We start from the raw sequence: 17,448 nt of genomic DNA, 5'->3' as shown, positions 1-17,448 counted from the left end.
CTCCTGGGTAATGTGATGGCTGGAGGTCACCTTGAGTATAGAGATCACAAAATCACTGAGTTTTCTATTCTTGGAGAAGTAAGGTGAATGGTCTGTTGGAAAAGGACCTGGGGGTGTTTGTTGACAGCTGGCTGAACATGAGTCAACAGTGTGCCCAGGTGGCCAAAAAGACCAACAGCATCCTGGCTTGTATCCAGAACAGTATGGCCAGCAGGACTAGGGAAGTGTACTTGTACTCAGTGCTGATAAGGCCACACCTCTAATACTGCATTCAGTTTTAGGCCCCTCACTACAAGAAAGACAATGAGGCAGTGTTTAACCTGGAGAAGAGGAGCCTCAGGGAGACCTTATTGCTCTCTGCAACTACCTGAAAGGAGGTTGTAGCATGGAAGGTGTTGGTCTCTTGTCCCAAGTAGCAAGTTATAAGACAAGAAGAAATGGCCTCAAGTTGCACCAGGGGAGGTTTAGATTGGATATTAGGAAAAAGGTTGCCAAGCATTGGAACAGGCTGCCCAGGGCAACAGCTGAGTCACCATCCCTGGGGGTGTTTAGAAATCTACAGACAAGGTTCTGAGGGACATGGTTTAATGCCAGTTAGGTTAATGGTTAGGCTCTATGATCTTGAGAGTCTCTTCCAACCAAAATGATTCTGTGATTTTATCTATGATTCTATTAATTGATATACCTCTTCGTGCTGTCAACAGTTAACCACATGACTAACAGCACATGTAGCCTGAAGCAAGAAAATATTTTTTTTTTAATCTCTGCTGAGTTAATCTGGGTTACTACACGTCCATGGTTGATCCATTCCGAAAAGAAGAATGTAGCAACAGTCTTGCAAATCAAAACAGAAGAACCACAAAAGCTTTTCTTAAGTATTCATTTGCATAACATATTTATCTTCTTTCACATTTTCACTGCCTCTAAAAATATGCTACAATATTTGTATTGCATAATTGATATCAGTCTATCAGTTATGCTATATTTATTTTACCACCAACTAACTTTAGACAGAAATCTTCAGTTTTGCTTATTTTGAAATACAATCTTCAACAATAAGCTCCATGAAGATCACTTTCTATTACTGATCTTGCACAGCAAAATTCAAAGAAGACATGAAAGGGTATATCAGCTGCCAGTCATTAGATTTAACAGTGGAGTGATTTCTAATATCACAGCTAAATTGCTTAATTTTTGCAAATTATTTTAGTCATTCGGATTATTGTCGTCTTATACGTTGAACTATTTGTTGTTTGACTTGGTAAAGTAAGCACTGACATACCAATCACACCTTGTGGGTGCAAGCTGCTGGTCACTAGTCCAATGCATCTACTGTGGTACATGTCAATGTGACTCACAGCTAAAATGGCTAAAATATTGTAACCGACATTTTCTGATGACCTTAACTTCACCAGCGTTGAAAACGCTTTCATAACTTTAAGAAGTAATTAGCAATATTTATATTGGTGATTTACATTTGGCAAGTGCCAGATTTCACTCTTTGTGAAAACGACGCATGACAAATAAATGTTACAGATATTAAAACTTGCTGAAAAGTGCATTTGAAAAACTGAAATCTGATATTAAAAACTGAAGAGTTTTCAGCTATCGGTAACTAAATGGATTTTTTTCCCTATTTAGTAGCAAGCTTAGAAGATCCCTCTCTTTTCTTCTCACAGTGGTAAGAACTTCCATAAAGATTTGCAAAATTATCAGTAAACTGAAGAACAGGAAGGTCTGAGATGTTAAAAACCTTGAAGAGATAGAGAACAGGCTGCTAAAGCACACTATTTTGGCATGATACAATCATCATCATTTTCTCAAAGGCAGATCCAGCATCCCAAGTGGTTTAAAAAGAAAGAAACAGTTATCCTTGATGGAGAATTAACTCCAATCATCCTCTATTCTCCCTGTTCCTCAGCAATGGTATCCCTGTGTTGAAGGTTTTGTAGACTGCAAATACAACATGCGTTGTTGTATAAATAACAAATAACATTGTTTTACTTCACCACATCTGAGCTTTTGGAAGTTTGTGTATTGAATTAAACAGCCTCCCGAAAAAACTTCTCCTTATCCTGTTCATTCGACCTGTTTACTGGTTTCAAGGAAGCTCTTCAAAGCTCTTTGTAAAAAGCAAGATTTTTCATTGTCTAAAATAAAAACCCAAGAAATCTCATCAGATGAAAAGCTGACAAGGTTTTGCTAGTTTGTAGCACAGCTATTTCAACAATATGTTGCAGAACAAAGTGATGGCCTTGCATTTACAAGCAAAAGGGTCTGCAGGTCTTGACAGAATTTATAAAGGCCAGTGTCCTTAATACATCATTAAAATTCAGAAGTCATACTTCGAATAATTCATTAAAAATTCAATGTTCATGAATGTTTTTCACTAACTTTCTGCATCTGCATCTGTCTGGCCACAGCAGACACAGATTTACCAGCACATTGCCATAACTTTGCACTAAAAGAAAGAAAACATATTAGAAATGAGTGTCCAAAACCACATAGCTTATTCAGCCCCCCTTCTGGAATTATCAAATACATATTCCATTTTCACAGCCATGAATTGTATAAGATGTCCTTCCTTCTCCTATGTGGTAAAGGATAAATATTATAACTGCATGAAGTGACCATGCTTCAGCCTCAGCATCTATCAGAAGGAAAGCAATTATGCAGTAATGAAGTACTCTTGTGTGATGTGGAATCCTGGTCTCTGAAATCAAATGAATTCACGTTTCTCAGGACGTACACTCATCTGCACAACGTAAAACAAACCTAATATATTTCATATGAAAGTAATGGAGATTCACCTGAATGTGAGTTCCTTTTAAAGATTGTTCCAATACAGTCTCATTCAAGGAAAAGCTGTGCCTTTGCATTAACTTCACAGAGGCTTTGTGGCTAGAACAGCAGACCCAAACAGCAGGTTAAAATACACAGCCCAGCATCTCGCAATCTGGTAAAACTTAAAAAATTGGAAATAAAAGAACCTTACAATTTATAAAATAATGGATGGCAAACATTATTTCTGCAATGAAAAATTGCTATTGTCAGCTACCAGCATGATGGCAACACAACTGCTCAAATATTACATTCTTTTCTATTGTTTTACTTGCTCACGCCTAACCAATTTCCAAGCTGCTTTTCTCTGCTTTTGAAAAGAAAGGCTTAAGTCACAAAAGGAAAATAATAGGTTCTCGGGGGTAATTGTTACTAGCCTAGTTTTGCCACTGCTGTCTTGACCTCAAGGAGTTTAAGAAGGATTTTTTAACACAGAAGTATCATAAGTTTTTATATACTAAGACAATGAAAGAAAAAGACAGGTAGAAAGGATGAAATATCAGTATTATATACATTTCACTGAGAGCTTAAAAAAAACAAAACAAAACAAGCAAACAAAAAAAACCTCACAGCAACCATATCTGTATTAGAAACCCAAAGGAAGACCATCCTACTAAGGAAAAGGAAATGCTAGCATCTACCACAGCAATCCTTGCTTTTCTATATTGCACCAACCACTTAATGGTAAATAAATTACACTGACATGTGGCCCCATAAAGTGCAGGTTTCTTTAACCTTCCTTCATAGAGACACTAAGCTGAGAAAGAATATTTTCTTCTACAAAATTTGGACTGACAAATCTGGGAGGAGTTAAAGCAGGCTAAATAAGGAATTTTGGCTCCCTCCCTCAGTAGATCTTTGGGAAAAAAGGGAATTACTCTTAAGACACAGACAGAACATTACACAAAAACACTGCAGAAGATAACCTGGAGATCAGGCAACAATGCAATGAGCTTGTTGTGCAATTCATTGTTGTGCAAACACAACTGTGATTTGCAGCACTCTACCATAACTTTGTCCAAGGTAAAGCATAACCAATGTCTCGTCTGCCTACCAGTATATAAATCCTGACACAAATACAGACACACACACCCCTATGTTGCACAACTGAGGATGAGTGGGAGTCCCTTTAATCAGTACTATTCTGGATCTAAAATCACATCTGTGCTGGCTGCTCAAAGGTCCAGCTCCAGCCAGCCCCAGTTTGTCTTTCATGTAACAAAATCACATGTGAAAATCCAGAACTGGGACTTTCCTGATAATGTTGAAAAGAATGAGCCAAAAATGTTTGCTTTGTAATTGTGAGACACATTACTGTGGAAAAGAATTAGCTCACACGAACCAGCGCCTCACTTCAGCTGCAAAACAAACCCAGTAGTTTGTCTGAGATTTTCACAGTACATGCCTCTTCTACAGATGTTTTGATATTAACAGCTGGATATAATCACCAATCGGCAGCTAAATCAGACTTCCTGCAGCAGTCAATGGGGAAGACCAAAAAAAACTTACACAATCAACCTAGAAAATGACTCATTTTGGAGGGCTCTTACACACTCAGCCAAGCAGAGGTTATTAGCACCAAGCTTTAAAAACAGGGGGCATACAATTTCATCTTGGATTGCACATTTCTTCCACAAATTGTTTTCCCATTGATCTTAATGTCATCTGGCTCTCTTTATTATTTTACCGTTTTTTTTAAAATTAGGCACTTTTATGATTAGCTTAGTTTACTTGAGCCAATTGTAACAGGCAAACTCTCACTGACTTTAAAATTGAGCAACAGCTTTAGAAGTAGTTTTCCAGAAGATGACATCAAATTTGGCTCTAGTCATACACATCTTCTTTCCTTAATTCCTTTTTCAAATCTTCAACATCTGTACAGAACACAATTGGACTCCATCATGTTTCAATGGGACTGAAGCTTCTTGCTTCTGTTTATAGAATTCATTTTTGATGAAAGAGTTCTGGGAAAACTACACTGGGACTGTACAGAAAATAAAACTGTTGTTCAGCATGGGGACAGACCTTGGACCATGCTCACAACAAAGCAGGGAATTCCACCCGATACACAAATCTTTGCAATCAATCAGCTTCAGAGATACACTTAAAGAAAAATATTGCCTTCTCCTATTCTGCTAAGGGCTCAAATTTAAAACTTCAGAAAAATGAGAATTGTAACATTTTCTAGGTGCCACAAACCACTGCTAGAGAGCCACTGCCTCACAGTAAGTTAGGGGCTCTCTGGGCCATGAAGAGGTTTGATGAGGAAATTGGAGGAAGAAGTCTCTTACAATCAATTCTTTTTCCAAAACAGAAAAGCCAGACAGACCTCAATTGCATTACATGCACCACTTTGCTAGGACTCTTTTCCAAAACACAAACTTCTATTTCACACTCAGCCTTTCGATCTACAGCTACTACTTGGCTGGCAAACAGAGAATAACAGACTGCCTTACACTGAAACAGATGACACTTGACCAGATGAAGGATAACAATCAAATTCTACATTTCAGTCCAACAACAAATAAATGCTACCAAGGCTGGTCTGTCCCCTCAGAAAATGTTTAGAGGACTCAAACACTCGAAATTACATGTCACCACTATCTTTTGGATTATCAACTGTTATTTCATTTATTTAGCTGCAGTTGCAAAATATTAATATAATACAGAAATATAATGTTATGTAATGCACAAATATACAATATATGTTATTATAAATATCTATAAAATAACAGAAATAGTACACATTAATAATAAAAAGCTTCCTGTGATTCCCAGTATTTTGTCGAACAAAAAATATATTTGCTTTTGTTAACTCCCCATAGCTTTCACCCAGACTTCAGTCTTTGCTTGTTCATTTGCCATGTATCATAATTTCCTGTCATTTAAACCACCGAGTCACATTTTCAACTTCAGGGCTCCCTGTGAATAGCCTAAAAGCAAAACTGTGAACAGCTCATCCCCTCCTCTTTTGTCAATGAATGTCTCCAGCGGTTTTTTGAAGTTTTTACCTCTGTGGCAAGGTGTTTCTGGTTGTCCTTCATATTTCACTATCTAAGCAAGAACCACTGAAATCCACCACATCTAAATTACTTAAAATATTTTTAAATGTCACTTAGATCCCTCATAATATTTAAGCTTTCAAATATCTTTGAACAATCTGACCCAGAGTATTTGTATCCTAATTTCTGTATGAATCACCACAGGAAAATGTGAAAACTAACACGTAAACTTTCTCCTGATAGTACTTCTGTAAAACTTTACCTGAAATTTTACAGGTTTTATGTGATCATTATACATTTCCAGCAATATCAAGATCAGCTGTGGAGCCTAAAACTCTTATATTGGTTTCCAGTACCAGCTGCCACACAAGTCTCTCTAAAGTCAGTTAAAAGGCTGCTTTTGAAGAATGCAAGTTTGTTAATAATAAAGACATAAGTAATGGAGCTGTCAGAAAATCTTACCATATAATTAAGTTACAGCGTATTGAAGTCACTGAAATCTCTCTCACAACTGTTTGACAAAACAGTGAAGCAATGCCGATAAGCGCTATTTGCAGTCCCATAACCAAGGGCAGCCATTTGTAACTGAAAAGCGCCATGCAGAAATTACTGTTTGAAGAAACAGCTTTCTTCATACAAAACTCTCAGTTTTAACCCACTACCTGATTCAAGTTGGCTGATTTTTACAGCTGGAGGCTAGACGCAAAATCATGGTAAACTAATACCACCAGGTTTAAATACCTGAATTTCAAGGGACCATGGCTAGAAATACCTTGTTTTCATTAATTTGTCAGTATACTCCAAATAAAGAAATGTGTCATTCCCATCTGTCAGGGTTTCTCCAATGAGCTGGAAAAAATTAACCTATATACTTCTTATATAAAGCATGATGTCAAATCACAATGTCTGTTCTCAAAAGAGTAAAATTCTTAATGTGCTGTTTCTTCAGTGCCACAAACCCCTAAGTTAAGGTTGTAATCAGACTGTTAATGCTTGATTAACACCTGATTCAAGAAATTAATTCCAAAACAAATTTCAGCCTCTACTCTCTCCTAAGCTGGACCTTGAAATATAACTGTACATTATGTAACAATGGGAAAGATTTTTCTTTTGGAAGAGGCCAGAATTATTCTTCTGGTACTGCACATGAGGAAAAATGAACAAAGCCTCAGACTGACCAATTTCTTCAAATAAAAGAAATATCCATTGATAGGCAGGAATTTTCTTGAACAGGGAATGAAAGTGACACCACATGAGAAGCTCAACTGGAAAGAATAAAAGCAAGGTAGACCCTTAATTCTAATTGAAAATCAGGAGAACTTGGAGACTGCAATTAGCTTCAAACCTTGGAAAAACCTTGCACTGAAATATTTAAACTCTTAAAGAAAGCTGCCTGCTTCTTCACCTGCATTAATAAAGGCATAATTTAATATTTTGACTCCTGTAGACACCTTTCTCTGCTCTAAGTAGTCCCATTAGTTGAGGACACTTATCAATATGAACAAGATATAAGCAAAGAACTCTGGTATGTGATTGTAATATGATCGTAATATGATCAAATGGAGCAAAATTACAAGGCTTCCTTCAAAATAAGCAAAATAATTTAGTGATCGTCCCCCTGTACGTGGTGCTGGTGAGGCCACACCTCAAATACTGTGTTCACTTTTGGGTCCCTCACTACATGAAAGACATTGAGGTGCTGCAGCAAGTCCGGAGAAGAGCAACAAAGATGGTGAGGGGTCTGGAGCACAATTCTAATGAGGAGCATCTGAAAGAACTCTGGTTGTATGGAGGAAAGGAGGCTGAGCGTTCTCTACAAATACCTGAAAGGAGGTTGCAGCATGGAGAGTGTTGGTCTCTTCTCTCAAGTAGTAAGTGACAGGACAAGAGGAAATGGCCTCAGGTTCCCTCAAGGGGAGGTTTAGATTGGATATTATGAAAAAGTTCTTCATGGAAAGGGTTGTCAAGCATTCAAACAGGCTGCCCAGGGAAGTAGTTGAGTCACCATTCCTGGACATGTTTAAAAGATGGTGTAGTGACACTGTTAGGTTAACAGTTGGTCTCAATGATCTAGAGGGTCTCTTCCAACCAAAATGATTCTATGATTCTATGAACTTATACCTAGATGAGTTTCAAAATTAAAATTATTGCCTCATAATGGATAGATACTTGTTAAATAAATTCAGCAACACCTGCATTGCAAGGATGTTCTTTTCCTTTGTATACACACATTTCTTTGTCAGGCTTGAATGCTGTCCTGGTTTTGCTAAAAACAAGTTTCTCTTTTAGTGAATTTGCCTGTCAGCTAAAGCCTTCATATTAACTGCATTTTCCTGGAGAACCAGACACATGTTTTGGTAAACCTAGCAATACAATGCAAACTTATTGATAAGCATGGATGGACATCTCGCAAGAGGGGCGACGAGAAGAAAGAGACCAAGAAACTGACCAACTGGGTATAACATTCCATTCACGTGAATACTTCATATAAAGTGGGAGATCACGAGGATCTCGTCCCTTTTTCCTTTTGCCTTTTCCCTGCTGCTTATGGCCGACATTAGAAGAGGACCTTGCTAGTCGTCCCTGCGAACTGAGGCCTAGTGAGAGACTGAATCCAGCTCCGATTGCCTGCAGAGTCTAATCCAGGATTTCAGGTGCCGGCTCTGCAGTTGCTGAGACTTTCAAGATTGGTTTTGTATATTTTGTATTATTTTCTCTATTCTTATTAGTAGCATTAGTAAAACATCTTTAATTTTTTCCAACTCTCTTCACTCTGTGCTTCTTTTCCTCCCAACTGCCTCTCCTTAGTGAAAAGGGGGGAGAGGGAGGGGGAGGTGTGGGAGGGGGAGAGGGGGTTAACAATACATCTGCCAGGGTTTTATTGTCACCCCGCAATCTTAACCCTCGACAAATGCAATTTCTTCAAGCTTGATAAGAAGGGCTTACGTCCTATTGCACTTACCCATGGTTGGCGAGAGTTGCATGAGCGCATCTTTCTCTCCCGTGCCATGAGTGTTGAGAATCTATGTTTCAAAAGGTTGCAAGATTGTAAAGTCATCTAGGGTGTGCAAATAAAAGTGCTAAGAAGAAATAGCCTCTCAGATGTTAATATGCTGTCGAATTATGAAATATTATCAACAAGCGGGACATGTCAACATGGGTGTCAGCAGTAAGAGAAACATTGGGGAACTGCTGCAACACAGCACAGCAGTCCAACATTTCGTTATCTATTGTGCATATCGGTGATCAGCAAGTTAAAATCTTGCATAAGATGACTGCCAAATCTTGCATCACCTGAGGCGACACTAAATAGGACACAAGACCAACAATCATATGAGACAAGAAGATATCTAAATAATGCTGTGACAAGTCTGGTGACAGCTAGCTTGTGGCTACCTTGCCTCAGGAGCAGCCCCCAAAACAGCATCAGTGCACTTTCAAATCCAGGAAGATATTCTGCCTCATGCAGAGCTAATTCACTTGAGTCTCAATTTCTGAAGTGCTGAACACCTGCGGTTTCCTCTGATTTCAGTTGGTGTGGAGGGTACTTGGTGCTCCCGAAAACCAACCATTATGCACAAGCAGATGCGCTCTGAAGTAGCAGATGCTCCACAAAGCTGACAAGGCCACTCTGCTCCTCCAGAGCAGAGTTTGAAGTATACAGCTTTATAGAGAGATGTTTAAATACCTCCAGCAACCACAGAACAGGAATAGAAATAAGAAAATAATAATGCTACCCTCGCTACTGTCAGTCTTGCTGTATTTTAGACATCCAGACAAAACATGTGGTGCTCACTCACTCCATGTTATCTGGCAGGCAAAGAAACAAACTGCAGCAGTTTCAATGGGAGAAATCATTTTACATCTGGACAGAAACTATTTCACACAAGAGATGTATTTCTGAAACAGTGTAAGAGAAAATGTTCCTGTTATCTTACTGAAAAAAGGAAATCAGAGGAGGGAAGTTCATTGCTTCCACCAGAGAAAACAGAATAGTGGGATTCTAAAAGCACATCACTTTAGTGGTTTCACACACACACACGAAAAAAAAGATTCAAGTAACATTTGCCTAAAGTGGACAGAAATATCAGTTAGATATAAACACAACTGTCTGAGGTAAAAACAGCAGCAGATAGTACTGATTAGTCCATTGCTTAATTTTCACCAAAGTGCTCTATTTTGTGCACTCTTTAAGAGGGCACTCCCTGTTCCCATATTGCAGGTACTTAAGAGCTACAACTTAGCACTCTGCATCTGGCAACAACACATAGGAGGACTTCAGTTTACCTGTAACACAAATGTTTTGCATGCATTAGGGATATATTAGGGATGTAGGTATTATGGTGTTCTTGATATATTAGGTGATCCTTTTTTTAAAGGACAAACACCACTATAACGTGAGAACTGTCAAAACCAAAACTAACTCTTACATGATAAATTCTGTCAGGTTGCACCATTTTTTAGAGTCCACTTTCTTCATCATGTCTTCAAAGAACTTTCCACAGGCAGGCAATTTTTCTAACATGAGAGATTCATTGCAGACATTAGTCCGTTGACATGCACCTAGGTAAAAATCAGAAAGCACCTTAAATCTCAAACACTGAAACACAAGAAGCATGAACAGATAACTCACAAACTCCTTCACATGATTCTGCTTGCCACCTACCTTGTTTCAAACCTAAAATTCAACTTTCTAAACAATTTTGTATGTAAAATATACCTTTACATAAATCTATTAAAAACATAACTTAGTATCAAATACTATACATTACCATATACAGCAGGGACTGCATACAGTCGGTATTACATTTGGCCCTTTGAAGGCAACCACGAGGCTGATCTGGCCCCCGGTGAAAATGAGTTTGACACCCCTGATATACAGCATCATCTTTTAGACCTAGCATAAAGGAACCTACCTAGTCACTTTTCTAATCTTCTGTCTTCTGCTCATACTAACCTACTACTGCCCATTTGCATTTACAGTTAAAAGGTAACTGGAATTACTGATCATATACTTCGGTGTAGAAAACACTTCTCAAGCCTATATAGATGTGTCTCATTGAACTAACCATATAATTGTAAATGAACAGGGATGTCAGAAACATTTGTACATCTAACCAGCTAAAGGGCTCAAAAATCCCACCGTCAAAATTAAGCTTTCTTTAATATATATTAGAGGAATTATCTACCATTATGTGATGCTGATGTTACAAGGATACAGCTACTTGCAAAGAAAAGAGTGAACCTTGACTTCAGCAAGCCTCTATCTTTTGCAGTCTATAATGAAAAATCCACAATATTTAGAGTAAAAGGTTTTTCTCATCCAGCCCATGCCTGCATTGGAACACAAAAATAGTACTTTGATACTTTTTATGAAATAAAAATTCTGACAAAAAAAAAAAATCTATTACGACTAACTAAAGCATTTGATTTTGATAAGGCTGAAACACTTTGTTTTGATTAAGTTGTTAAATACGTCTTTATAATTGCCACTATTTTGATTGCTCTTCTATATACAAAATGCATGCATTTTGTAGAACATTAAAATTACCTACAAGTATATGTATGTCAATATACTTAATACAAATGCCTAAATTATATCAATCAGAAAAAAAAAGTGTGATTTCTTCTTTTTACAACACCACAAATCTGAGAAAAGCATTTACATGAACAAAACTGCAACCTCAACAAATCATTCAGGACATGTCAGGCAACACTCCAAAGAGCTCTGGAGGAACAGCCAAAAAGAACAGACCACTTTGTCTTTTTTTAATCATAGAAAAAAGAAATCTAAGCAGAATCAGCTCTTACAGCTTTTTCCTTCTTCATTTTCACTTATACCCTGTTTACACCAGGGAGAGGAGATACTTCTTTTCCTTCTATTAGCTACTTTGAGAGAAGGATCCCATCACTGTTGAAAGAGACAGCAGTTCTAATTTTACATGATGACAGCCAAAGACACTGCCAGGTGAAGTAAAAGGTGTGCCAGCCTTCTCTTTAAGAGAGGTCAGGTGCAGCCCTCACTCTCAACAGGACACTGTTCCTCACTGTTTAGCCCAAAAAACTTACGGCAAGATGAACGGTTTCAGGCTTCACGTCATGACCGAGCCATCAATCAGAATCTTGAACACCTCCATTTGAAATGGGGCATGTGCACTTGAGCCTGTTTTACAATCACCTTAAGTATCTCCCCTACAAAGGAGATGGCCCCTCTGGGGCCCAGACAGGAGTGCCTTGCAATTTAACTGAAGTTTTTGCAGCTGACTCTTTTGTTGGGGAAGTCAATGACTTAGTGATGCCATGTGTCAAACAAGAGACAGTCATCACATCTGACCAAAGAAACACTTTGCTTTCACGTACTTTCCAACAGCAGCAGGCCCGTAACTGAAAGGCCTACACCACACCTGAGACCCCAAGCCTACTATTTCACAGGACTACAAACCTCTCCAGGTGTACATCTGATTCACTGGGACCTGACCCTATCTCCTTCGTCACATGTGATTGTCAGAGCTCTCAGAGCTCAAACTAAGCCTCTATCCATGTCACACACACAAAAAAAAAAAAAAATAATAATAATAATAAATAAATAAAAAAATCACAATGACAATTAATCACCATTGACAGAAATTATAAAGTTATGAAACAAGGACAGTGTAATTTCATCCTTGGGAAGTTAACATGATAGCATGGACCTTGCTTATTCAAGTGTCCCCACCAATTCATCAGGCAGCAGCAGCAGTTATAAGTTATACTTCCCACAGCTAGATCTGTAGATGAACACTAAAGCTGGGCAGAATTCAAAACCAGATATGAAAATTTCATAGCTGACAAATCCTGCACTGATCTTTTGACAAAAGTTAGGCAAAGCTGCTTCCCTGGCAGAGTATTTTCTATTATGTCATATGCATTGACAAATTATTCCAGCTCCTTCTCAATGGGGTGTTTAAATGGATTTTCCATGGCCTTGGTATTTCTGGTTGGTTCTCTTTAGAGATTCAGTATGTTGCAGGGTTATATAAAAAGCTCTGACAGAATCATTCAACAGGAATAATGTGATGACATAGGGCTTTCTATCTAAATCCCCAGCCAAAGGGGTTCAAAATTATGAAACATACTCCAATTTTACCATCACTATTGAGATTGACTTTTACATAACACTACAACACTCTGCTCATAAAGCCAATGGACAAGACAAGTTGTAAAAAATGCATGTCAGCTAGTTAATTGAAATGAGATAGGATGAAAGTGCTTCTCAAACAGCTGCCATTAACAAAACAGAAACAAAAGTTTGAATTTTAGAAGTAAAGCTCACCTGTGAATCCAAGCGTCATAACACCATTAACTAGGGGTGGGGGGAAAAAGAGAGATGAGTTAGATATCTCCATATTATTATATAAGAGAACTAGTACAGATACAAGTAAACTTGAGCATAACTTAGGTTTCAACAAAATATTCAAAATGTTCATTCAAACATTAGTTTCAGTTTTATTAAAGTGTGTGTCAAGAATGGCAAAATGAATATTTAGAGAATATTATCTTTTTAAATTCATTTTATCTGTCCTTTTAATGGCTGAGTCATGCAGACTTGTTATGGGTCTGTCCACACCACTCTTTCCTGTAGTTTCCAACATTAGGGATTAGAGACAGGGTTATTTTTACTTTTAGCTCCTTGAGGGTGAAAAAGTTGGAGACAATAATGAATTCACTCAAAATGTAGGTGAACTGCACATCATAAGGAAAAAAAAACAAACAAACACCTTTTTGCTAGTAAAATTAAGCAAGCATGGAATTAGAAATAAGTGTATTCTGTTCATTTAGAAATTTAATACTGTTTTCATTATCTCCACCTTTTGCACAATGAAGTCATACATTTCAAAAAATATTATGTTCAAAACCCAAAAGTTTCTCAAGCAGGCATTACACTAACACAGGTATTTCAGAAAAGCATCTAAATGGAAACAGACTATTCTAGAAGGAGTCTTCTGATCAATGACTTGCAGTACATCCAGATGGATTAAATTAACAGAAGCCTGCTATGTTCCCACAGCTCCAGCCACACTTAGGATTTTGCAGATATAGCTAAGAGTGATATGGCTTCAATTATTTTTGGAAAAAAAAAAATGCTGACAAATCTGTATAGTCTTTATCTTGCATTAGAAACAAAATTAGTAATTTCACACAGATGGGTGCCTCCTGCTCCTTCTTTATACCCTACACATCACTCCAGTAAAATGAATCAAGATATATGTAGCAGAATATCAGTCCCAATCATCTGGATCGAGACTGTGGTGTTCACTGAGATATGCCAAGCTCTCAACTGACTTAACTGCAAATTGTTGTGTACATATATCTGAAGAATTTATATCCTTCTAAGGAACATATTTTTTTCTTCCAGAGAAGCATTAATCTCTTAGTTACTAATGAGCCAGAATGTACTGAAACTGTGAATGGCAGAAATCTGTTACATCTAGACTCAGAGAGCCAAAACTCCACTACAGTCTCTGATGGCTGTATCTCTTTCACAAATAAAGCACTTATCTTTCCAAGCCATTAGCTTTTATGCTAGTAAATATACTAGAGACTCTGAGTAGGATTTTCTTTAATCCTCACTTGAAAATGTGCCTTATCAACTGCAGAAAACAGAAGATCAAATTAAAAGCACACTTTTTATGAGGAAGCCAAACTTACTCATCCTGAGGAAACAGTCTAGACGCACATAGGTGCCCTAGATGCTTCCATTGAGGACCACAGACTGCACCTCCAACTCTTATTCCATCGATTCCTACCACTGATCTCTGGATCCTTCATATCTATTGCTGCAGTAATCCTTATGAGATCACAGTGAGGCAAATAAAACAGGATTTACCATGAGAGAGACCCCGTAAGAGGAAAACAACACGTCCATGTTTTACAGGCAAGAGCCTGAGTGACTACCCCAGTGTCAGGCAGGGACACTGTGACAAACCAAATACCCAATAAAGGCTCACAGGTTTGTGCTCACAAATCCCCCTGCTCACAGGAAAATGTGCTTTTTGCTTTTTCTGACCTGCTTATAACAAAGTAACACAGGATTTTTTTCACCTATCCTCAACCAAAAGCATCCAGATACCTTCAGAGAAGGAACAATTGAGACCAGCACGTGCTATCCCCAACCCTCTTTGCTGTCTTTACTCCCAGATATGCAACTCATAATAAAGATTTAATCAGGAGACTACAGCTTGTTGGCCATGACATTTTACACAAAATGTATAATCTTTCCAGCAGCTCTTTTAAGAAGGGCATGTTCAGCTTATTCCTTGAAAGGCAGATGCCGTCTCATCTCATTAGAAGATACACAGAAGAAACAAAGTAGGTCGAAGCGCTGGAAGATGTTGCTGTGATTCCAAAACAGACAGTTGACATATACTCCCACCTGAACCAACATTTAAGGGAGGGAAAAGGAGGTTCAGTTTAACTGTACCAGCTGCCTACAGGTTAAATCATGTTAATAATGGCCACAGCAATGGCCTTTAGCTTTATTTTCTCTATACAGCGTAGCCACATGTAGGATTGCCCCTAGCATGAGTGGAATCAGATGCAAAGGGACCAACCAGCTCAGGATCAGAGCAAGAGATGAAGATAAGCAAAATAGGATTAAGTAATAGAATATGAGAAAACCAAGAAAAAAAATAAAATAAAACTTTTCATTAACAACTTCAAAATCTTGTATATGAAAAAAAAAAAAAAAATCTGATCCTAAGCCTTCACTGCAGCCTCTTACTATCTACTCTCTACCCTCCTTTTGTAAACAGGGCATCAGATCTATGTTGGAAGTTATGCACTAAAGAAACACCTGTTTCTCTGCATAATTTGAAGTTTTATTGATAGCAGCATGTTACTGTGCAAGAACTCTTTCGACACACAGCCCATGAAAGCAATTAAAACCACAGTTTGAAATGGCAACTGCTGCTCCACAGTCACGCACCTATGATTTGTTGGAAACATAGGAGAGAGATTAATGCTCTATTAATATCATTTTGTCATACTGATCAAATCTCATTACCCACAATTGTTTTAAAAATCTGATTTTAAATACTGAACAAATCAATCTTACAGAGGTCTACCAATGTTTCTTCAGATATTTAAATGTTAAATAAAGTTAACGGTTGCATAGGTGGTATTAAAGATCATATTAAATTCACCAGTCTTTGATGTAAACCTCAAGTTGTACCATTACAGGCTTTCTCACAGGAATGCACAAACACTTCAGAATATCTAATGCATAAGAAACTCCATAGAAGTAACTTAACCTATGCTCTGACACCATGTCAAGAAGCATCCTACTGCAGAAAAACACTGGTTACAGCTGGGGTAGGTTTTCTTTATTATCTGTCTTCCTGGGCATTAACAAGCTCAAGTGCCTTATTTCACTAGGGTCTGTATGAATACAGAAGCAAAAGACCAGCTAACACAGGCATCACATGACTGTCTTCCAAAGACTTCTCTAAAAGGCCGCTATGGGAGCAAGTCAAATGTATGTGGCCAAGACACCTCAGACTCAGAGGCTGAGCAATCCTGAAACTTTATGGGCAACCTATAAGGTCTTACCAAGGTCTGAGCCCTCCTGCTTTGAACAAGACTGCAAGACAAGGCAGTTTCTTCAAACATATTTCAAACACACCTTTTTCCCTGGAAACCCTGCATACCTAATTTCAACCAAATACTGTCAGCAAGCATTTCTTAAAGGCACATGAAGGTACATCTCTCTGTTCCAATTTTGCATCGCATTAGGGCACACAGTTTTTTATCTCCAGGTCAAGCACAGTGCTGGCAGGAAGGGCAGAGGTGGCCCAAGGTAGGATATGGCCATGGAGCTGGGAGTGCAGAAACTGGTCCTGACTGTAAGAGAAACAGGTGAAAGAACTTACCATTTCTGTCCTTTCAGCTAAAACCCAAGGTTTGCTATCCCAGCTGTTGGGAGAAAAGGGGCTGATCCTCAGGTAGTATAAAAGAGCACTCACTGCATTTTGACCATCTTAGTCTGCTAAGGAGCTGACACACACATTGACTTACCAGACATGATAACCACATTACTGAAACAGATTTGGCTGAACACTTGCAGTGCCACCACCTGCAAGTCAGCGAAAATAGTCTTAACACAGATAGCTTCCTACAGGGCTGTGGAAGCTTGAAGCAATGTATTTCTCAACAGCCATACCTGACACCTTGCTCAACTGCCTTAGGGAGCTGGCTGGTCCTCCCCCTTCTGCTGCCTGTCCTTAAGGATCCTTACTGCTCTTATCCTTACTACTCTTAAAGGCCTACTTCACAGCCCTAAAACCTGCACCTCCAGGCTATTTTTTAAATGATAAATGGCTTATTTGAGCCCAGTTCTTATTCCAGTTAATCACACCAGGGTGTTAAAGCCTCCACAGAAATATCAAAGTGATAATTTAGCATGAAATTGCTATATACATAGGCAAAGCATAAACTTGTGCTATGAATAACTCCAAAACACATTCAGGGGGTGGGGGGTGGAAACTATGATGACTGGCGATGAGCTGGGGTGACACCAGTGCTTATACCCCAAGCAGGCAGAGCCACAGACAGGAAACAGGCCTCCATC

General features: G+C 38.4%; 1 protein-coding gene across 4 annotated transcripts in view; it reads right to left on the bottom strand.

Annotated features, from left to right (window-relative positions):
- RAMP3 (receptor activity modifying protein 3) overlaps positions 1-17,448 on the bottom strand; it is a 49,942-nt gene that overhangs the window by 20,478 nt on the left and 12,016 nt on the right. For 3 of the 4 annotated variants that reach the window (XM_065052132.1, XM_065052134.1, XM_065052135.1), the window contains exons 2-3: positions 13,156-13,185; positions 10,274-10,406 (exon numbers count right to left, since the gene is read on the bottom strand). In XM_065052132.1, the coding sequence (XP_064908204.1) occupies positions 10,274-10,406; positions 13,156-13,185 (163 nt within the window). The remainder of the gene's footprint in view (positions 1-10,273; positions 10,407-13,155; positions 13,186-17,448) is intronic. The other variant, XM_065052133.1, reaches the window with a different exon arrangement.

This window comes from Columba livia, chromosome 2, assembly GCF_036013475.1.
Source record: "Columba livia isolate bColLiv1 breed racing homer chromosome 2, bColLiv1.pat.W.v2, whole genome shotgun sequence".
Classification (NCBI taxonomy): Eukaryota; Metazoa; Chordata; class Aves; order Columbiformes; family Columbidae; genus Columba; species Columba livia.
The sequence above is the reverse complement of the archived record's forward strand: the minus strand, read 5'-3'. Positions and strand labels throughout refer to the sequence as shown.